Source organism: Pipistrellus hanaki, assembly GCF_964339955.1.
Source record: "Pipistrellus hanaki genome assembly, chromosome: 18".
In the NCBI taxonomy this organism is placed as follows: Eukaryota; Metazoa; Chordata; class Mammalia; order Chiroptera; family Vespertilionidae; genus Pipistrellus; species Pipistrellus hanaki.
This window is the reverse complement of record NC_140520.1, coordinates 4,586,316-4,607,499: the sequence shown is the minus strand read 5'-3', so window position 1 is coordinate 4,607,499 and position 21,184 is coordinate 4,586,316. Positions and strand designations below refer to the sequence as shown.

Sequence of the window (21,184 nt, the reverse complement as noted above, 5' to 3'; positions counted from 1 at the left end):
CTCTAACACACCCTTCCACTCTAAAAATCAATGGGAAAATATTTCCAGGTGAAACTTAACAAAGAAGCTGCTTTGCCACCTTCCCCAGGGCGGGATGGGGATGTGGGGGTTCCGAGCACCCTGGCTCTCTCTGCAGCACCCGGCTGCGAACACGGGACAGGATGGCTGTGTGTCCCTGTAGCCCAGGCTCCTAAAGCTGCTGAGGTCCACCCAGGCCCCTTCCCAGAGAGCCACAGGCCACTCTCATGGAAGAGAGAGAAAAGGAGGGAGGGATGGAAGGGAGCAGAAATGGGAAGAAATAGAGAAGGAGGGGGGAAAGAAGGGAAAGAAGGAAAAGAGAAGGAAAGGATAGAAAAGGAACAAGCCCTTTGTGACAGAACTCAACTCCCTGTAAAAGTGCTCAGGGGAAATGGCCTGTCAAATAATTTCAAGGAAATGACATTTCGACAACCAGCAAAGGAGGCTTCCTCCCACTTCCTGCCATCCATCTCCATTTCTCTCCCGGACCTCTCTCCTCCCGCCCTCGGTCCATTCCTCCCTTCTGCCCTCCTCCCGCGGCAGCTGAGCGCTCCCTCCCTGATGGCGCTACATTAGGAAATCACTGAAGCCCAAATCTCAGATTGTCCCAGATTCCTCCGCGCCTCCCCCAGGACCAGCTCCGGACATGACTGCAGCGGTAGTCAGCACCGAGCCCAGCCGCTCAGCCCACCAGGGAGCACCCACCCAGACCGTGCCAAGTCACCCGTGACCCCCGCAGAGCGGGCTGCACCTGTCCGGGCCTCCCTTCACGCATCCCTTCACTCAAGATGGGGTGCAGAAGCTCTCGTTCTGGGGTCCCCACACTGCCTGCCCACGGACGGGCAGTACAAGCTTGTGCGGGTGAGAACAGCCAAGGAGCCCCGTGCAGGGGACACCATCCCGCTGGCTTGGCCCTGAGATCTGGCTGGGACCTGCCCGCCCCAGGTCTCCCAGCCCGCCGTGGGGCAGGGGGCAGGAGTCCCGCTCAGTGCTCTGTGTGGGAGCTGCTGCCCAGGGGTGCCCAGGGCCTCGCCACCAGCCCTGCCAGCCTCGGTGTGCCCTTGTTTGCTGGTAAAGCTGGTCTGAGGTCAGGCAGATTCACTAATTCCCTTTTTACAGCTGGGGTGGGGAACCTTTTTGCTGCCAAGAGCCATTTGCATATTTATAACATCATTCTTGGGCCATTCAAAACGATTAACTTCAAAATTATGTTGCTGTGAAAAAAGAAAGCGCCTAGATTTATTGAATTTTTAAAAAATATATTTTATTGATTTTTTTTTTTTTTTTTTTTTTTTTTTTTTTTACAGAGAGGAAGGGAAAGGGACAGAAAGTCAGAAACATCGATGAGAGAGAAACACTGATCAGCCGCCTCCTGCACACCTCCAACCAAGGCACATGCCCCCCAACCCGGGACCCTTGAGTCCACAGGCCGACGCTCTATCCACTGAGCCAAACCGGCCAAGGCGAGACTTACTGAATTTTGAGTCCCGCCTGCGGTTGCCTTGGCAGGGCAGGACAGAAGGACACGGCCCCCGGGCCGGACGTTCCCCGAAGCTGAGACAGCTGGCAGTCAAGTTACCCAGGGCCCTGTCTCCTCTCCGCAGCTCCAGCGGCCACAGCTTCCTTCCTAACCAAGCACTCGGTGCTGCTCGTTGCCCTGGGCACCCCAGTTGTCAGCTGCGTGTCTCACCACCATCTCGGAAAAAGCTTGTCATGGCCCTTGGACAAATGGAGAAAGGAGGGCTCCAGAGGATGAAGGGCTTTGTCCAAAGTTGTACAGCAAATGAGCGGCAGAGCTGGGACTACATATGGCACCGGGACTCCCAAACCCACGGCCCCAGGCTGTGCCACAGCTTAAGACCCATGTGAGTGGACAGGAAATGATAATGAGGAGAATAGCCTGGATGGTGTCGCTCAGGGGTTGAGTGTCAGCCTATGAACCAGGAGGTCACGGTTCGATTCCCGGTCAGGGAACATGTCTGGGTTGTGGGCTCGATCCCCAGCGTGGGCCGTGCAGGAGGCAGCCATCAATGATTCTCGTCATTGGAATGTCTACCTCTCCTTCTCCCTTCCTCTCTGAAGTCAATAAAAATAGTTTTTTTGTTTGTTTGTTTTTTAGAAAAGAAGTATAGCACTTCAGGGTCTGTGCTAAACACCTCAGGCATCGATCGCCCCACTCATTCCTGAGCGCTGGTGAGAAAGATAAATTAACGTCCCCATTTCACAGATGAGGACACTGAGGCTGAGAGAGGTTTGTCCAAAGCCACACAGCAAATGACAGAGGGCTCCAGGTCAGACAGCTTGTGGGGGCAGGGTCCAGGCTGGGGTAGGCGAAGAATTCCAGCTGGGGGGATGGGGACCAGGCCTCGGGATCAGGGAGGATGGCTGCCTTGCAGACGCAGCGCTGTCTGGCCCTCGCTGAGTCTGGGGCAGAGTTGAGTTGGTGGAGGAGGAAGCAGGTAACATTTGACTCCTTTCCAGCGAGTCAAGAGGTTTATCTTGACACGTTATTGTACTTCCTGTAACGGCTTATCAGTCCCAAGAACTGTGGTATCGACCCGTTATCTCGCATGGTTATTGGACTGGGAGCACTTGACAAACACGACTGCAGCAGGTAAGCCCTCAGCCTCCTTCCTCAGGGCTCTTAGCTCTGCCTGCTCCCAGGCCCGTGAAAGCAAGGACCATGGCCGCCTGTCCATCACCACATCCCCGCGACTAGCACAGTGCCGGCCACATACGCAGCCACCCCACGGTGCACGCCTTCCCAATGAATGACTCCCTAATGGCCTCTTTCCACCCCGTTGCTATTCGCTGGGTACCCACTGTGTGCCAGACACCGCCGATGGGGAGATACATGGACATGGGACCGGCCTGAAGGAGGACTCAGTCCAGAATGGGGGCAGGACACAGCTGTCAGTACCACTTTAAATGCTTTTTAGACTAATGTAGAGAATGAATCAATTCACCAATGACAGACGGCTTATCAGAGCCGCTGGGGAGGAAGGAGCCAAGTCCGGTGGGCATTCAGAAAAAGGACCATGGATTGCCCAGGGGAGTGGACGGAGGCTCGGCTGGCGGAGGGTGTGGTGTGGTTTCAGCCTAGAGGAGGGGAGTCTGCCTTAAAGACAGGCGGGATGGGTGCAAGCAGAGCGGCCAGTTCTGCGCAGGGGCCTGCAGGTGTGAAGTCCCTGCTTGAGGCTGGAGATGCCTCATGGGGACCAGCCACCATCACATATTTCCCTCGAGGTGGGATTGAAACATTGAATCATAAGAAGCAAGGAAGAGCTCCTGAAGTAGGCTCATCTCGTTAGATTCCGTTAGATTCCGTTCAGTCATTCTGTGTAGAGACAAAATGTGGCTCATTTTCCCAGTAAAAGCATTTCCAAAAACACCAAGGGCAATCTAGGGCCCGGGTGCCAATGGCTCGGGGTTTTGGCGGCCAGGAGGGAGCAGGGTGCCAGCCAGTATTGACACGACCCAGAGGTCAAGTGCAGGGGTGCCTCCTGGCACCCTGCAGAACTCCCAGGTCCCAGTCCCACACCCAGCCACGCCTGTCCTGGCTAGGTAGCCAGCCTCTGGCCTCTGCCCCCGGCCCCCAAACTCGGAGACCAGAAGAGGGGTGGGCTGCTTGGGGGCTCCTAGGAAGGAGGGGGCTGCCTGCAAACCTGCTGACTCAGGCTCCACCAGGTACCGCGTCCTGCAGCGCCCGCCCGGGAGGCCCCGCCTCAGTGTTTGCCCTGCTCTCAGCCCAGTCCTGCTCCGAATTGGGAATTTTCAGGCCTAAGGGGAAAGTCCCTTGAGAGGAATGTTCGAAAGAGAGCGAGCTCACCGGATCCGCTTCGAGAGCGCGGAAGGAAGGAAAAGCTCTCTCCCCGGCGGGCGGGCGGCGCGGCGGTGGCGGGCTGCAGGGCGCGGAGGGCGCGGAGCTGAGCAGCAGAAGCGGCGACTGGAAGACGGGCGGGGAAGCCCAGCCCGGGTGGGGGCGGGGAGGCGGCTCAGTGGGCCTCTGGAGTGTGTGTTGCGTGTGTGTGTGTGTGTGTGTGTGTGTGTGTGTGTGTGTGTGTGTGTCTGGCGCCTGTCCAACGTAATTTCCCATAAACCACATGCCTAAGTCGCTTAAAAGGCCGTGCCGAGGCGCTGGCCGGCGGAGCCGCCGGGAAAGTGAAAGTTCGCCTGGTGCTCTGGGCGCCGCCGCCGGCTCTCCGCACTCCCGGTTCAGCGGCGCGGCCTCGGCGGGGCGCGGACTGCGCGGCGGCCGGCGAGCGAGCGAGCAGGCGAGGGCGGCCGAGGCGCCGGGCCGGGACCCAGCTGCCCGCATGACCGCGCGGGGCGCCGCCGGGCGCTGCCCTCCCACGGTAAGCGGCGGGCGGGCGGGCGCGGGCCGGGCTGGGGCTGGAGCTCGGGCGGCCGCGCGGTCCCTGGACCCGCTGCCCTGCCCGCGTGCGCCGGCTGCAGGGGCTCCGGGGGCCCCGGCTGCAGAGGCTCCGGGGGCTCCGGCTGCGGGGGCTCCGGGGGCTCAGGCTGCGGGGGCTCCGGGGGCTCCGGCTGCAGGGGCTCCGGGGGCTCCGCTGCAGAGGCTCCGGGGGCTCCGGCTGCAGGGGCTCCTGGGGCTCCGGCTGCAGAGGCTCCGGGGGTTCAGGGCTCCGGGGGCTCAGGCTGCAGGGGCTCCCGGGCCCCGGCTGCAGAGGCTCCGGTCGCCTTCCCATCTTTGCACTCGAGCGGCCCCGCGGCCCCAGGCACTCCCGCTGAGCCCCGCTGCGGCCCTGCGCGGCTCCTGGGGCTGCGGCGCTTCCCGGGAACGGGAAGGAAGGCTCCTTGCCCCGCTGCACGGAGGGGCACACCGAACCCCGGCAGCGGGAGAGAGGGGTCCCTTCTCCGCCGGAGGCCCCCGCCCCTCTCCCTTCGGACGGACCAGCCGCCCAGGGACCCGCGCCGCGGTGTGACCCGTGAGGCGCCTTCCCCTGTGGGCACCTTCCTGGTCGCCCCGCACACGCCTGGAGGCCCTGCTGGGGGGCGGGCGCTTCTGGCTGGAGAGAGTGCAGGGGTCACCGGCTTTAGGATGCCAGGGCTTGTGCCAGGAACTGCTAGCACCGGCAGGAGCCGGGCAAGCCGCTGCTTGTCCCAGCTCCCAGACGGAGCTGCCGGGGACCGGGGTGGTAGGCTCCGGTCTGTTTGGGGGGGACCAGAACCCAGAGTCGCCGGAGGATGGCTGTGGATCTTTTTCTTGCAAACTTGGGCGCAGTTCGTCAGGGAGAGCTTGGGCTCGGTGGCGGCAGGCGATGGTAGAGTTTGGTGCCGGGGACGGAGCCGGGGACAGGAGCTGCGCTGCTGGGGCTGCATGGGCCAGGCAGCAGCTGCCACGGCTCCTGGAAGCGAAGCGGGCATTGGAGGAACAGCGAGCGGCCTGCGGAGGAGAATGGGCGGGGAAGCCTGGAGAAGAGAAGCGGAGCAGGGGCTGCAGGGTCCGGGAAGGGGCTGCAGGTGGGGTGAGGGAGGGCAGAGCAGATCCCCAGGGAGGAAGGGCCCAACTGAGAGAGGAGAGGGCTGAGAAGGCAGCTGGGAGGGCGAGGAGAGGCGCAGCCAGGCCAGGACAGGGGCTGAAGAAGGAGGAGGTGAGCAAAGGGAGCTGGTTTTATTTTTTTAATTTTATTTATTTACGTATTTTAATCCTCACATGAGGGTATGTTTTTATTGATTTTAGAGGCACAGAAAGGGAGAGGGAGAAAGCCTGAGAAACATCGATGTGAGAAACATTGATCAGTTGCCTCTCATATGTATACCTTGACCTGGGGTGGAACCCGCAGCCTAGGTATGTGAGCTGACTGGGGTTGAACCTGCAGCGTTTTGGTGTTCGGGGATGATGCTCCAGCCCACTGAGCCACCCGGTTGGGGCTGGGAGGGGGGCGGGTAGGGTTAGCAGGGCAGCCCCAGGGTCTCTGAGGGACTTGGCTGATGGGGAAGGTGGAACAGGATGGGAGGCAGGTGAGGACTGACCGCACCTCTGAGCCCTCCATAGAGATTCCTGCTGGGTGCCCCCAGAGGCCGGGCTGGTGGGTGGGAGGAAAAAGGAGGTGGGAGAAGAGGCAGCACAGCCAGATACAAGCCAGACTGTTAACCCTCGGGTGCCCGTTCAGATCCTCTGAGGCCACATCGGGCCCCAGGGGCAGGGCATCTCCCCGTTGGCGGCACTGTCCGCACACCCATGCCTGAAATAGCTCCGGAAGCCAGGCGGTTCTGAGGCTCAGCATTGCTCCCCCCCCCCCAACCTCACTGCCTTGAAGTGCCTGGGACAAGGATGTCTTCCTGAGCACCCTCCCCCTGCTCCCCCTCCTCATGGAGCCATGCTGTGCCTCCTCTCTCCACCATCTCCCATCTTCCCAGGCCCCTGAGGCCCCTCCTCCCTGCAGCCGCCCTGGTAGCCAGGCCAGGCCTCCTCTCCCGGGTGAGGGCTGGCGAACATTGAGCTCTCAGTTATATGTAAATCAGCGTGTCACTGGGGCCTTGTGTTTTTCCAGGCGCTGTTTATTGGCATCAATTGTCTCATCCTCTGGGTTACTGAGGCAGAGCCCCGAGCCTAGGAAGATGCCAGCCCTCACCCCACCCTAGCAGCATGTCTCTGAATCTGGGGGAGACTTAGGGCCGGGACAGGGGGGGTGGGGAGGGAAGGGCTAAAGGGTGAGGATGAGGGAGGAAAGAAGGGGAATGAGTGACAGGGTGTCAGGAGCCAGTTCTCTGACTTTCCTCGGGGGCGAGCAGTTGCTGGGTTGAAAGGGAGGAGACATCCTGGCCGTGCTAAGAGCTGGCTGCTGGCTGGCCGGCTGGCGGTACGGCACGATGGGGCTCCGCTAGGCAGGTGTCAGCCGGGACAGCCGGACTGGCGCTGGCATGGCCGCTGCCTGCTGTTGATTTTGACACACAGGCGCCCAGGGCTCCTCAGGCCTTTAGCACGGGACAGGTTCCCAGTGAAACCGAGTTTGTTTCCAGTAGCAGAGCCAGACCTGTGTGGGAGCAGGTGGGAGGAAGGGCTGGACCCGAGGGATCTTTTTTTGGCTCACAGTCTGGAAGCCGGTGCATGGACATGAACTTGAGAGGAATGGGCAGCTCATACGATGCCTGGCTCAGCGTTTGATGCTGCAAGACCAGGAAAATGGAATGCAGAAGCGAGTCCTGTATTCAAGGGGTTTCTTGTGAAACTGGAATTTAGGCTGGGAGGCATCCCTCCCAGGTCCTCATTACAGTTCACTGTGTAGTCAGGCTTGGCCTGGGTAAATCTGGGAAGGCTTCCTGGAGGAGACGACACTCTTTTTGTCATCGAGGGAGAGCAAGGTTGTGCCGAGGCTGTTGGACAATCCCCAGAAGCTGGGTTTGGGGAAGGCTGCGTCCTGGGGTGAGGGATAGCGCCTGTAGCCTTGTAGGTGTGAGGGGGGACCATGGGGAGACGGTGGGGAGAGTAAGAGCTGAGGAGAACTGGTGCTCTCTCTGTCACAGACATGGCTGGGCCCCCGGCTTCTGCTGGTCTGTCTCCTGGTGAACAGGAGTATCACCGAGGAGGAGTCGAAGCACTGTAGCCACATGATCGGGGACGGACACCTGCAGCTGCTTCAGCAGATGGTGAGTGTGTGTGCGTGGCCAAGCCTATCCCACCGTCTCCTCAGGGGGAAACTGAGGCAGGAGCCAGGGAGGAGGTCAAAGAGACGGGTGGCAGGCGGAGAAACGGCTGTGCGGGACGTGGCTCCCCGGATGCTCCCTCATTGACCTTCTGGAGGTCAGGGCCTCTGGCCCCTGCAGGCACGGTGGGCTCCCGGCCGGTGGAATGTCCACCACAGGTTCTCCCTGTGGAGCCTGCCGTCCCTCCCTCAGTGGGATGCTTTCCCGAGGAGCCAGCCCTGTCTGCCTGCTGTGCCCACATGTTGCCGCTGGCTCCCAACTGGGACACCAGCCCGGCCCCAGGGCCTCCCCGGATTTGGAGTGGAGGCTCCGGCCTGACTCCCAGCCCTCCGCCCTCATAGCCCTGGCTCCTGCTTGAGCCCTAGGGCTGGGACGGCCGGCTCACCCTGGCCAGGAAGGAGCCGGAGCCTCCTGGCAGGGCCAGCAGAGGCATCACCAGTTCCCAGTGTGGCTCGGCCAAGCAGAGTCCGTGTGCTGTCACGGCTGTTCCGCTCAGAACAGCGTCTCCCACCCCTCCGGCCAGCCAGGCAGGGTGGGGCGCCGCCGGTGAAGCCAGCTCCCGGGCCCTGAGCTTGGGGCCTGCAGGCTGGGCCTCCTGCCTCTTTTCCTCCTCCACATCGCTGCCCCGGAAACCCAGGCTTAGAATCACAGAACCACTGCTGGGGGAGGGGGTTGAGGAGGGGGTTGGGGGGCGCAACAGGGGCTTTCGGGGCATTAAACCCCAGCCCGTACAGATCCTGAATCCCCAGCACTTGTCTAGCCTCTGCTTGAATTCCTGCCGTGACAGGGAGCTCACTACCACCCACAGGAGCTGATGTCATGGAGGGGGAAGTCGAAGGAAGAGCCTTCTTATCCTTCGCCAGCCCTCCCTCCGGCCTCCCACATGCCCGAGGGAGGGCTGGCAAAGGATAAGAAGGTCTGCCCCTATTTTCTCTCTACGTGTGGTTGGGGAAAGTAGATGAGGCTCAAACCCAGATCCACCCAGAAACTCTAGTCCCCACTGTTAGGCGAGCTCAGCCGAGCTGCGGACGCCCTGCCACCGCCGGCCGCTCTCTCTTACAGATTGACAGTCAGATGGAGACCGGATGCAAAATCCCCTTCCAGTTTGTGAACGAGGATCAGCTGGTGAGTTACGGGCCCCGACGGGGATGCACTCCTCAGGGCGGGCGGAGTGGGAGCATGAGGGGGCACGATGAGGTGTGAGGACCTCTGGGTGCCCAAGTCTGGGGTGCCAGGGTGCAGGGCTGGACAGGGTGAGGGGCTCCCTTTTCCTGGCTGGGCACATGCCCACGTCTTCCTATGGGCTAGATGCTTTTCTTTTTTAAAAAAATATTTTATTATTATTATATTAGTATTAAATTACAGAGAGGAAGGGAGAGAGTTAGAAACCTTAATGAGAAACATCGATCAGCTGCCTCCGGCACGCCCCCTACTGGGGATGTGCCTGCAACAAAGGTACATGCCCTTAACCGGAATCAAACCCGGAACCACCCAGTCCGCAGGCTCTATCGGCTGAGCCACACCAGTTCGGGCCTGGGCCAGGCGCTGTTCTAATTTAGTCTTGATGGAACCGCGATGTGGCCCACAAGTCTTGTTGATGGTCCCCAGAGAGATGGAGGGAGCACAGCTAGTAAGCGGTGGAGGTCTGATCCGCGCCGAGCAGACTGGCTCCGGGGCAGGCAGGCGCTTCTGGCACCGGCTTTGCTTATGGAAGGCACCTCTGTGTAGCTGACGGACCAGCAGCCAGGAGACCTGTCCAGCCCTTTCTGCGTCCTCCTGCCCCAGCCCCCAACCAGACACCAAGTGATGGTGGGTTGGCCTCCCCATCAGTTGCTTTGACAATTTCTAGCCCTTCCCAAGAGTCCTCACTGCTGCCAGCGCACCCCTCATCCCGCCACTAAGGGGAGCTCTCGGGACCCTAACCTGCTACTTCCTTTTCCCTCCCCCAGACTCGTCAGGGCCCCCTCCTCCAGAAGAAAGCCTACCCACTACCCCCATCCCTTGCTCCTTCCTCCCCACAAGCCTGTGACGCCTGGCCAGCGCCCCCACCTCAGCCCTAGTCCCGAGTCTGCTCCTCTCTGTGCCCCAACCCGAGGCCCCGCGATGCCCAGAAGTTGTCCCCATCTCTGAGCCTCTCCACACCTGACCCATATATACCCTGCCAGCTCGGGAGGCCACCTCCCCGTGCAGGGAACACCCTCTGTGTCTCATTCATTGGCCGCCAGGAATGCTCCGTCCAGAAAGTGAAGCTCTCTCTAATCAGATTCCGCATTTCCCTCCCTGCACCCCAACCCCCAGGGTGCCAGATCCCAAAGAGAGAGAGCGAAAGGCCAGCGAGGGCAGCAGCCTCTCCTGGGCCCCGGGGTCAGGGGTGGAGTCAGGGTGGGGCAGGCTGCAGCCCTCCATCTGCTGGGGTGGGCGCATCTGCCAGACTCGTGGTCGGCAAACTCATTAGCCAGCAGAGCCAAATATCAACAGGACAACGATTGAAATTCCTTTTGAGAGCCGAATTTTTTAAACGTAGACTTCTTCTAGCGCCACTTCTTCAACATAGACTCGCCCAGGCCGTGGTATTTTGTGGAGGAGCCACACTCAAGGGGCCAAAGGGCCGCATGTGGCTCGAGAGCCGCGGTTTGCCCACCCCGGGGCCAGGCCATCCACTCCAGGTTGTCCTTTTCCAGGAAGACCGCGTGTGTTACATTAAGAAAGCCTTTTCCTTGGCACAAGACATCATGGAGGAAACCATCAGCTTCAAAGACAACACGGCCAACGCCATCGCCCTGGAGAAGCTCCTGGAGCTCTCGGTGGGGCTGAAGGAATGCTTCCCCCAGGTCTCCGAGGAGCACGACACGGTAGGAGGCCCTGGAGCCGGAGCCGGGTCAGGGCGGGGCTGCTCCCCGCCCTCCCACACTCTCTGAGCAACCACTTCCCTCACCCACTCCACCGCCTCTCTCTCTCTCTCTCTCTCTCTCTCCCTCCCTCCCTCCCTCCCTCCCTCCCTCCCTCCCTCCCTCTCTCCCCTTCATTGCTCCATGCACACACCTTCGCTAAGGACTGACTGTGCAGGAGGCGCAGTGCTAGGCCTCGATAGTGTCTCTGGGAACAAGAGCTTCCTGGTTCCAAACCTCGTGGAGCGAGCAGTCAAATGAGATTGGCAGCCATTGAACTAGAACAAGCACAACAGAGTTACAAGCCACAAGGGGACCCTTCCTTCACCCCACACATAGCTGACGAGCGCCTGCTGTGTGTCACGTACTGTTCTGGGCACCAAAGACGGGCAGAAATCCCCACGTTCACGGAGCTTACATCTGGGGGTGGTGAGACAGGTCACACACGTGGCATGTGGGAGGGCAGGAGCTGCATGGCCGGAGGGAAAAGCAGGGGAGGGAAGACCTGCAGGGGTGAGGGGGGAGGAGGCGTGAAGCAGCCCCTCTGAGAGGGAGAAACGGGACTCATTGAAGAGGGTGGGGAGGGAGAGCCAGGGAAGGCTTCTGAGGAAGAAAGTAGTATCTGGAGGCCCAATGGTGGGTACGATAGGAAGCCACAGGCTGGTCAGGGATCCCAGAACCCAGCATGCCCCGAGGGAGCCCTGGGGTGAGCGGGAGCGTGCGTGTTGTGGACCCAGAGGTGTGCCGCGTGGCCGAGGTGCAGAAGGGGAGGGCGGAGGGGCTCCCCATGGTCCTGGCCGTGTGGGGTTTGGCCTGAAGAGCCAGGCAGCGTGGTGAGCTGGCGTTGAGACCTTTCTGGTTGCTGTGCAGAGAGGGGGCCGTGGGAGAGGTGTGGAGGCTGGGAGACCAGCAGGAGGCCCAAGTCCCAGCCCGAGGGGGGATTTGGCCACGTGGAGGTCAGTGTCACTGGCTGGTGCCGGGTCTGGGTGAACAGAGCGGAGCTCGGCTCCAGAAGACGCAGACAGAGGTCGCCAGAGGGCGCGTGGGGTTGAGGGAGGACGCCTTTTTTAATAAGAGAGGTATTAAACCTGCAGTTTCCCAATATTAAGGTTCTTAAGACTCACTTGGGGAGCGTATTTAAAACCCAGATTCCCAGCGTGCACCCCGAGAGCAAGCATGTCGGACTCGCTGCTTGCGGGCCACAGCCCTGGAGCCTGACATGCTTGCAGAGTCTGATCCATGGTCTGTGGGTGAGGCCAGGACTTTGCATCTCAACAAGCCACCCACCCGGTGAACGCCCACGGGACAGACCCCGGGAGGGATGAAGCCCTGGGAGCTAGAGGAGCTAGTCTCCCGTGGGGACGCTGGGAGGGATTCGGGCTGCTGAGGAGAGAGGACACAGCCTGTGGACACGGGGCATCGGGGGCCTTCTGTCTGAGGGGCCGTTTCCTCCAGGAAGAGGCCCGAGAGCCTGGCAGCTCTTTACAGCGCCTGGGGGAGGCTGGCAGAGGAAATGGGTCCAAACTGGGTCATCCATGTGGCTAATCCCCTTGCTCAGGCCCAGGTCTTCTCATGCCTGCCGTCTTTCATCGTCTGTCTGGTCCGCAGCGACGAGGGTTCTGCTGGGCCCGGGCCATGGGCATGCAGCCATGCTTACAGCTTCGCAGCCCAGGAAAGCTCTGCCCCGTGCCACTCCGTTAGGGGAGCGTGGTGTCTGGAAGTCGTCAGCGAGTCGGCCACAGACGATGCCAGCGGCGTGCAGGGCACTGCCGGGTGTGTGTGACCGGCGGGCCCCCACGGAGCCCTGAGCAATGCCCGCGTTAGAGGTCAGGCGGCGGAGCCTGGGCGGGAGACAGAGAAGGAGCTGCCGAGGTCGGGAGCAAAGGCAGGCGTGTGTGTGTGTGAGGGGTCCCAGACCCCAGGCAAAGTCCTGGCCTCACCCCCAGATTTGTTGAGATGCAAAGTCCTGGCCTCACCCACAGACCATGGATCAGACTCTGCAAGCATGTCAGGCTCCAGGGCTGTGGCCCGCAAGCAGCGAGTCCGACATGCTTGCTCTCGGGGTGCACGCTGGGAATCTGGGTTTTAAATACGCTCCCCAAGTGAGTCTTAAGAACCTTAATATTGGGAAACTGCAGGTTTAATACCTCCCAGTGTGGGAGCCTGTGTCCCTCGAGCAGAAAAGAGTAGCTCAAGACATGGGGCTGGGGCAGCCTTGGACCTCCTTCCAAGACATACCAACGCCAGAGAAGGACCCACCACTATGGCCTGCTCCAGGCCGTGCTCCACACCACGGCACCACCACCCACCCACCTCCCTGGTAACCCCTCCGACGGGCTCTCTCGGCTGTGTCGATAAGGTCAACAGTTCTGGACCTGGCCAGCCAGGGCCTGCAGGACCGGTCCTGGCTGACCCCTCTCAACTGCATCTCTCCCTGCTCTCCTCCTGGGTGGTAGTACTGTAGCCATTCTAGCCTCCTCCTCGTCTTTCAACAGTCCAGGCTCTCTCCTGCCTCAGGACCTTTGCACAGTCTGCTCCCACTGTCCAGACAGTTCTCTCCAACTCCGCTTGCTTTCCTGGCTACCTCTTTTTAAAAAATATATATTTTATTGATTTTGTACAGAGAGGAAGGGAGAGAGATAGTTAGAAACATCGATGAGAGAGAGTCATTGATCAGCTGCCTCTTGCACACCCCCTACTGGGGATATGCCCACAACCAAGGTACATGCCCTTGACCGGAATCGAACCCGGGACCTTTCAGTCCCCAAGCCGATGCTCTATCCATTGAGCCAAACTGGTTTCGGCTCCTGGCTACCTCTTGCTCATCTTTTAGTTCGTTCTTAGGCATGTGGTCACACACGCTCAGGTCATTCAGAACTCCCTCATGTTGAGGACTCGCTGCACTTGTAGCAATGGCTTGGGTACCTGTGCCTTGCTGCACTCAATGTCCAACTCGGCCAGCAACCGCCTTGCTCATTCACTGCATGATCCCCAGGTGATGGCCATGTGCCTGGCACATACCCGTGACTAAATGAGAGCTCCTGGCCTCCAGACTGATTCTGCTGCAAACGAGGGGAGAAGGGAGGGAGAACATGAACCAGAAAAAGGAGGCGGGTGTGAGAAGGGCCACGGAAGTTAGACAGACAAGCATGAGACGCTGGGCCCGTGCTGAGCCTCACCCCGGGGACCTGCTCTCCCTTCAGGCCTGTGTCCAAAACTTCTCGGAGTCTCCCCTCTGGGCGCTGGAGAAGATCAAGAACGTCTTTAATGAAACGAAGAACCTCCTTAAAACGAACCAGAGCATTTTCAGCAAGAACTGCAGCGACAGCTTTGCCAAGTGCTCCGTCCCAGGTGAGGCAGGTGAGTGTGTGTGGAAGGCCCGGGCCTGGGCGGTGGGGCGTGGGGCTGCGGGTCTCCTGTGCGTGTAGATGTGCTTGTTTTGTGTACACGTGTGGCTTCGTGCGTCTCGGGGTGGTCCTTGGCACATGTCTCTTCTGACATGTGTGTGCATGTACATCTGTCTGCATGTCAAGGCATCAAGAAGGATCACGCTGGTGGCTGTGAGATTAGGGCGCGGGAGAGGGGGCCCCTCGGGGAGAGCCCCGAAGGCATGGAGGCTCTGCGGCCCCACAGGGCGGCCGAGCACACGGGAGGTTCCGTGGAGAGAGCAGAGGCTGCTCCGCCTGGGAGCGGGGCCCTGGCTCTGAGAACCCCGCTGCCAATCACCAGGACGCCAGGCTCCCGAAGTCTCAGGACGCCCTGAGTGTCCCCTCAAGGGACAGGCTGGATTTCAAGTCTGAGCATCACTCAAACTCGCCCAGTGCTGGCACCGGCTGCACACATGCACCCTCCATGTCCTCGTCTCTGCGTCTCATGTCATGTGTCCGTGCAACCTTGCTCCCCGAGGCAGGGACCGAAGCCCTGCCACCTGGTGCCCGCCGGTGGCCAAGTCCAGTCTCCTTGTTTCAATGCCAAGGCCTCAAGCCTTGGCCACAATCCAGCCCCAGCCATTCCCACCTGTGGCCGTGGCCCCTGCTGTGCATGGCACCACCTTGCTGCTTCCGGCCGGTGCAGTGGGGCTTGGGGGGGGGGGGGGCTTGTGTTAGCCCTTGAGGCCTCTGCTCACCCCTGGCTTGGCGCCTGGCCACCTGGAACCCCAGGAAGAGCTGCGCTCTGGTCTTCCCCGACCCCCAGGCTGCACCTCTCAATCCTGCTTTGTTCTCCCCCACAAGACCCTGCGGTTTGCACCTTCCCTGCTTGTGTCCGTCCTGTCGTGCCCTCGGCCCCAGGGCTGCGTTAGCGGGTGCGGGGTCCCTCTCCCGTCCCTCCGGGAACGCTGTGCTGGAGGCTGGTGACTCTAGCTCCCCCGTCTTTCTCTCTCCCTCTGTGGTTCTTTCAGATGTGGTGACCACGCCTGATTGCAACTGCCTGTACCCCAAAGCCACCCCTAGCAGTGACCCGGCCTCTGCCTCCCCTCAGCAGCCCCTTGCCCCCGCCACGGCCCCTCTGGCTGCCTTGCCCTGGGCTGGCTCGGAGGGGACAGAGGACAGCTCTCTCTTGCCCAGTGAGCAGCCCGTCCGCACAGAGGACCCGGGCAGCACCAAGCAGCGACCGCCCCGGAGCACATGCCAGACCTTTGAGTCACCGGGGACCCCAGGCGCCGAGGGAGGCCCCGTCGGAGGTTCCCCTGAGCCCCCTGGAGCCGCCGTCTCTGGGACAGAGGACATTCTCAACTCCGTGCTGGGCGCTAACTGGGCCCTGGAAGAGGCCTCTGGAGAAGCTAGTGAGGGGCCTGCACCCCGAGGCCCAGAGCCCGCCCCCTCCGGGCGGGGAGGAGGCAGCGTGCAGGCGGAGGCCATCCGACACAGCAACCTCATCTCAGCGTCTCTACTCCGCGGACCAGCCAGGGGCCAGCCGCCAGCGGGCGTAACTGGCACCGCCCGGCCCAGGGCGGGCCCGGGGAGACCCACCGGCCAGGCCCGGAGTCGCACAGCCGAGAAGACGGACCGTCCACCCAGGACGCCTAGAGACGCGCAGGAGCCAGGCTCGGCCAGGCCCCTGCTCCTGCGCCCGAGAGGCCTCAGCCGGCTCTTCACCCTCTCGGCTGGGGCCCGGCTTCCCCGCAGCCACGCCCGGGACAGCGTGCTGCCGGTCGGGGGGCCGCAGGGCCGGAGGAGCACCCGGGCGCGGAGGAGCACCGCGGGGCTGGAAGGAGCACCACGTGAGGGGGCGGCCGCACCCCATGCCCATCTTAACCCTGTTCCTTTGGCAGACGTGGATCCGTCCTCCACCCCCCGGGCCGGCGAGCCTGTCCCCCGCCCCCTGCTGCTGTCCGGCGGCGCCGTGCTAGTCCTGGTCCTGCTGGCCGTGGGCGGGCTGCTGCTCTACAGGCGGCGGCGGCGGGTGAGGAGCCGGGGGCCAGGGGCGGGCACCTCCCGGGGACCGGGCGCAGCGGGTGGAGGAGCAGGTGCGGGCAGGTGGGCTGGGGGGCCGCCTGGGTCCTTCAGATGCTCGCACCAGGAGGCTGGCTGAGCACAGAGGAGGGCAGGTGGACAGGGAGGGTTTCTCCAAGATTGGGGGGGGGGGGGCCTCAGGGTGTCAGGTCAGCGGAAGGGCGGGGGCAGCAGGGAGCCGGAGAGGGTATCCCTGGACCAGCAGCACATGGGGGAACGTGACGCCGTGTAGACCAGGGCAGGGCCTGGGGCCGGGCAGAGGAGACAGCCTAGCAGGGCGGAAACGGGGGTCACGGGCACGGAGGCCTCAGGGAGTCACGTGGCTGGTCCCCCTGTCTCAGTCTCTGGGGGAGCCCTGCCTGGGGATGGGACCCTGTCCCCCAGCCCCCCAGCTGCTCAGTGAGTGCCCTTTTCTGTCCCAGAGCCATCGAGAGCTATGGATCATGGATTCTTCCCGGGAGCAGCCAGAGGGCAGGTGAGAGTCTGGGCTGGGGTGGCTCTGTAGGCGGCGGGGGGCGGGGGGGGGGGTGTCTTGGCACCTGTTTCTCCTCTATATTTGGGGGGACTTCCTCCCACGTGCTCTGAGGCAGAGGAGCTTGGAACAGGATGGGGAGGAGAGGAGGAAGGGCCTAGGGTTTCTCCTGGTTTCGTCACAGGGTGAGGCCGGTCTGGGTCTCCTGCACCTGTGAGGCTTAGAGCTCCTGTGCGGGGGGCGGGGGGCGGGGGGCCCACTTTGGGGGTTTCCTCGCTCCCCGGATTCACTGGAGTCTGACGTCAGCCTGTGCTCCGCCCGCAGCCCCCTGGCCCAGCCTGAGGACAGACGGGTGGAGACGCCGGTATAGAGGGAAGGCTAAGGTAAGCCTCTGGTTCCGGGTCCCTCTGCACCCCTTAACATTAGCTCCGTCCTTTCCCCTCACCCTGACACGGGGATCCCACCGATCCCCCGGACACCCACACACCCGGCCCGCGCCCCTCCCTCCTCTTCCCGCCCATCACCAGGGCGGCTACCCCTCCTGCCGGCGCTCAGGCCCCCCACCCCCTCCACCCATCCCCTCCGCATTGGCCGCTGCTGCTTCTTTGTTCAATAATTCTTCATTGTTGGAGGTATTACATATGCCCCCCCGCCCTCCCAGTTATGCGTTGGCCTCTTATTTCTGCCCTGAGCTTCTGCTCTCACTGCCACCGCCCACACCAGAGCCCCAGCGCTTCCTGCCAGCTCTCCACCCTCCTGGAGAGTCTCAGGGTTTCACTTCAGACCACCCTCTCCACTGGGCCCCCAGACGCCCCCGGCAGCTGCCGCTCTGAGTGCCTCCCCGGTCTGAGCCTCCTCCCCAGCCCAGGGGCCCCTCCCTGCTTCCAGTTCACGGAGCCACGGAGCCTCGGTGGGGAAGGCTCTCCGAGGTCACTAAGGCCGAGCGTCCCACCGAGGGGCCTCCCCTCTGCCTCCCAGCGTCTGATCACGACCTGGGAGAGCCCGGCCAGCCCCCAGAGGCCCGCGAGGAACCCTTCCTCGGGCGAGGCCTCACGGCTTCTCCCACCTCCCGTCCCCGGACGACCCTCCCTCTGCCAGGACAGCCCTCTGACGCCTAAAGCCAGCCACGTTCCCTTTAGGACTCCCCGCAGCTCCCTGCGGCCACGCCCCTCAAACGCTCCTTATATGATGTGGTTTTCAGACCCCTCACCGTCCTGGTCGCCCTCCTCTGGACGCACTCGTTTGTCACTGTCCCCTGCCAGTGTGGCCCGGCCTGGACACAGTGCTCCAGACGTGTCTGACCAGCTCAGAGCGCATGAACAGTTCCTGCCTTGGCCTGGACAGTAGTGTTCTGCTATGCGCACAGATTAAGTTTGCATTAGTTTTTTTAAACAACTGCGTCATATTGTTGTCTCGTATTTAGCTTGTGGTCTATGAAAAGTCCTAGTTCCCTTTCCCATAAGACCTCTGTCCTCCACTTGGACAGATTCATTGTTTTAACCAAAGATTAGTTTATACTCGTCCTTGTGAAAACTGCCCTGGGGGTGTCTGCCCGTTACCGAGCCCCTGACATGGTCCCCCTCCCAGGCCCGTCTCCCTGGCCCTCCCAAGTGTGTCTCCCCCACACTGGCCGGCCTTCTGGCGCCCTGGCCCACGTGGATAAAGGTGTGACCCTCGCGACTCCTTGCCCCTGGCTCTCGGGCCAGGCAGCCCCGTCCTCCTCCCTTCCCTCCCCTCCGCCCACCATCAGCCATAGGAAGTCTTCCTTCCTGATGCCTCCTCTGGTCCCTCCTGTCGGTCACACCCCTCTGCCCTCCTGTATTTGGTTAATACTGTATCGATTTGCACTTACTCGGATGTTGTTTTTATACATTTCAATCCTTGTTCTATGTGTGTGTGTACATCCCACACCCCGACTCAGGCTGTAAGCCCCTTGCGGGCAGGGACTGTGTTTTCCACTTTTTTGGCATCTCTCTTTCTGCCCCGGGTTCCGATACAAAGAGGGCTTCTCCGCACGTGGCCAAGCACTCAATAAACACGGACCGACGGCCTTCAGGGCTGGCAGATCCACCCATGGCCAGCTGTGTCTAGTTAACCAACCTTCCGACTAACCCGTTAGCCAGCTAACGAAGTGACTCTGACTGACCAGCTGGTAACTGCCTAGTTGGTTACTTGTTGATTGGGGAGCTGATGGGCTAACTCAGTGGTTGGCCATCTGTGGCTCACGAGCCTCATGCGGCTCTTTGGCCCCTTGAGTGTGGCTCTTCCACAAAATACCACGGCCTGGGGGAGTCTATTTGGAAGAAGTGGTGTTAGAAGAAGTTTAAGTTTAAAAAATGTGGCCCTCAAAAGCAATTTCAGTCATTGTACTGTTGACGTTTGGCTCTGTGGACTGATGAGTTTGCCGACCACTGGGCTAACTGACTGGCTGGCAAAAGAGTTGGGGCGACCTATCAGGTTTGACCCCAGGCCCTACGCAAGCCAGCTCCTCAGGGCCTTCCCAGGCGTAGGGCGCCAGGCCTGGCCACACCTAGGAGATGGGATCTGACGAAAGCTCTGCCAGGAAAGAGCACAAGTAACACATCTGGGCCCCGAGGCTGCCTGGTGGGAGCGGAGCGTGGGTCAGAGGGACGCTGGCTGGGTGGTCTCCGGCCCTGGCCCTTGGAGTCTCAGGGAGAGGCAGGGCCAGCGCCAGCCTGATGGCCACTGTGCCAGGAGAGGCGGTGAGGAGCCTCCAGAGAAAACCCTCCCACTCCCTTCCCCGTGGGAGCTCGCCCACTGGGCCCTCCGTCCCTGTGCCCAGCTGTGCCTCGTGTCCAGTCCAGCCCTCCAGAGCCTGGGAACGGGCCGGGAGCCAGAGCGCCGGTCCCCTCTCCCGCCCAGCCCGTCACAGCCTGGGCCAGCAGAGCCCGTGATGGCCGGGAGGAGGGCTCCACGCAGGGTCCAAAGGCAAGCTGCTGGCCGGAGCCCAGGGGATTTCTGGTCTGAGAACAAAGCGTTCTGAGGATGCGGGGCCAGGGGACAGGCCGGGGGCGGGTGGGGAGAGAGCCGGGCCCTCCATCACATCAAGATGCAGGGAGGCCCGTCCGGAAGGAGGCTGCTGAGGGTGAGCGTGCGATAGGGAGGGAGCACCTGCTCCTGGGAGCCCCTCTAGTTCCTCCTCTGCAGTGCCCTCTGCTCCGCTGTCCCCAGGGCGGTGCATGCCCCCTCGTGATGCATGCCTGGAAGCGGGCAGGGGCACGCGCTTCCCTGGCGTTGGCAGGGCTCACCCTTGGCTCATTGGAGGGTTCTAAGGGCACTCGAATGCCCCCTTCCTTCCCTCAGACCCAAAGGCCAGCTTGGCAACGCCCCGCACCCCTGCTCAGACCCCCGCCAGGCCCGGCCCCTCCCGCCGTGGCCCGTGCTGCCCAGGAGGAGGCAGGAGGTGAGGGCAGTCTGGCCGGTGGCCTGGCCCCCTGCCAGGGACAGCGGCCTGGCCCTTGCGGCGTCTGGGTGGCCGGGAAGGCGGGGGAGGGGCGGGAGGAAGTCCTCCCAGCCCACAGGAACGCCAGGCGCCCCCACGCGTGTCCCCGGCAACCCCTCCCTCGCTCCCCCTCGCTGATGGGCCTCTCTCTCTCTCTCTCTCTCTCTCTCTCTCTCTCTCTCTCTCCCCCACAGCTGGGCGCACAGGACAGTCTCTCCACGGCAGGAGGTGCTACGGGGCGTCCACCTGCCATCCTCCTGGGAATGTGACCTGCCCACCCGAGATCTCCTGTCGGCCAGGACCCGAGCAGAGCGGCTGGGCTGGCCCCTCCACCCTCGACCCCCAGACTCTGGACGGACTCGGAGCGGGCCGGAGTCTGCCTCATGCTGCTGATATTTATCGTGGGCCCTGGAGGCCCCCCATCCGCTTGAGGGGGGCTGGCGAGCCCCGAGGAGTCCCCTCTGCCCGCCCCCGGGGCTGTGGCCGCCTCCCGCCCCCTCCAGCCAGCGCCTGGGCCGGGACCCAGCGGCCCGTGGACGCGGACAGCGGGGAGGGCGCGGAGGAACGGAGGAAGCCCGGGCCCGGAGGACCTGTCTGGCGGCGAGGGATGGATGCCCGCCCCGACGAGCAGGCACACGTCGCGGAGAGATGTGGAGATTGGCAGGGCGGGACGGCGTCTCTGCTGGTTTCCTGGAAATATGGTTACGCCGGTGCCAGGAGCAGAGGGAAGGCCAGCCCTGCCCTCGGGACCTGCTGGGCTCTTGATGACAAGGTGAAGCCGAGGCTGGCCGCGGCCCCCCAGAACCTAGGAGCCACCCCGGGGGCCGCACGGGGCGCCCCCTCGAAGGAAGCCATTGCACTGTGAAGACCGGACCCGCCTGCTGTACCGCCCACCCCGCCTGCCTGGCCTCTGCCCTCCGCCTCCCAGCTTCTGCACTGACTGCCCGAGCCGGCCTCACCCGTCCCGTCCGCCGACCGAGGGAGCCCCTGAGCCCTGACCTTCCGCGGATCTGGCCTCTGACTCCCCGGGGTGGACGGGGCGGGCGGACGCCTGGGCCACCGCCGGAGCCGGTCTCCAGGCTGCTGTGGGCCCAGGTTTCTGCATTTTGCACTTTGACGTTCCCAAGAGGGAAGTGACTGGTGGGAGGGAGGCGGGCGGGGCGGGCAGAGACAGTCACAGGGAGGGTCTCCGAAATGATGGGTACGCCCCTGAGGTTGGGGG

General features: G+C 62.4%; 1 protein-coding gene across 3 annotated transcripts; it reads left to right on the top strand.

The window, feature by feature from the left end:
* Positions 1-4,078: 4,078 nt before the first annotated feature.
* CSF1 (colony stimulating factor 1) lies at positions 4,079-20,955 on the top strand. 3 transcript variants are annotated; one of them, XM_084866223.1, is made up of 9 exons: positions 4,079-4,373; positions 7,507-7,629; positions 8,749-8,811; positions 10,368-10,538; positions 13,778-13,934; positions 14,974-15,977; positions 16,450-16,502; positions 16,824-16,882; positions 17,701-18,569. In XM_084866223.1, the coding sequence occupies exons 1-8, from the start codon at positions 4,122-4,124 to the stop codon at positions 16,867-16,869; spliced, it is 1,869 nt and encodes a 622-aa protein (XP_084722349.1). In that variant the 5' UTR covers positions 4,079-4,121; the 3' UTR covers positions 16,870-16,882; positions 17,701-18,569. The 3 variants fall into 3 exon arrangements, with proteins under 3 accessions (XP_084722349.1, XP_084722348.1, XP_084722350.1); XM_084866222.1 differs by lacking the exon at positions 17,701-18,569 and adding an exon at positions 20,157-20,955 and having other exon boundaries at positions 4,081-4,373; XM_084866224.1 differs by lacking the exon at positions 17,701-18,569 and adding an exon at positions 20,157-20,955 and having other exon boundaries at positions 4,225-4,373; positions 13,778-13,925.
* The last annotated feature ends 229 nt before the right edge of the window (positions 20,956-21,184 follow it).

Excerpts from the sequence above, each read along its gene's own strand:
- CSF1 (XM_084866222.1), top strand. The coding sequence starts at position 4,122 with ATGCCTAAGTCGCTTAAAAGGCCGTGCCGAGGCGCTGGCCGGCGGAGC. Across the intron at positions 10,539-13,777 it reads TCTCCGAGGAGCACGACACG|GCCTGTGTCCAAAACTTCTC; the intron begins GTAGGAGGCCCT and ends CTCTCCCTTCAG. Across the intron at positions 13,935-14,973 it reads CTCCGTCCCAGGTGAGGCAG|ATGTGGTGACCACGCCTGAT; the intron begins GTGAGTGTGTGT and ends TGGTTCTTTCAG.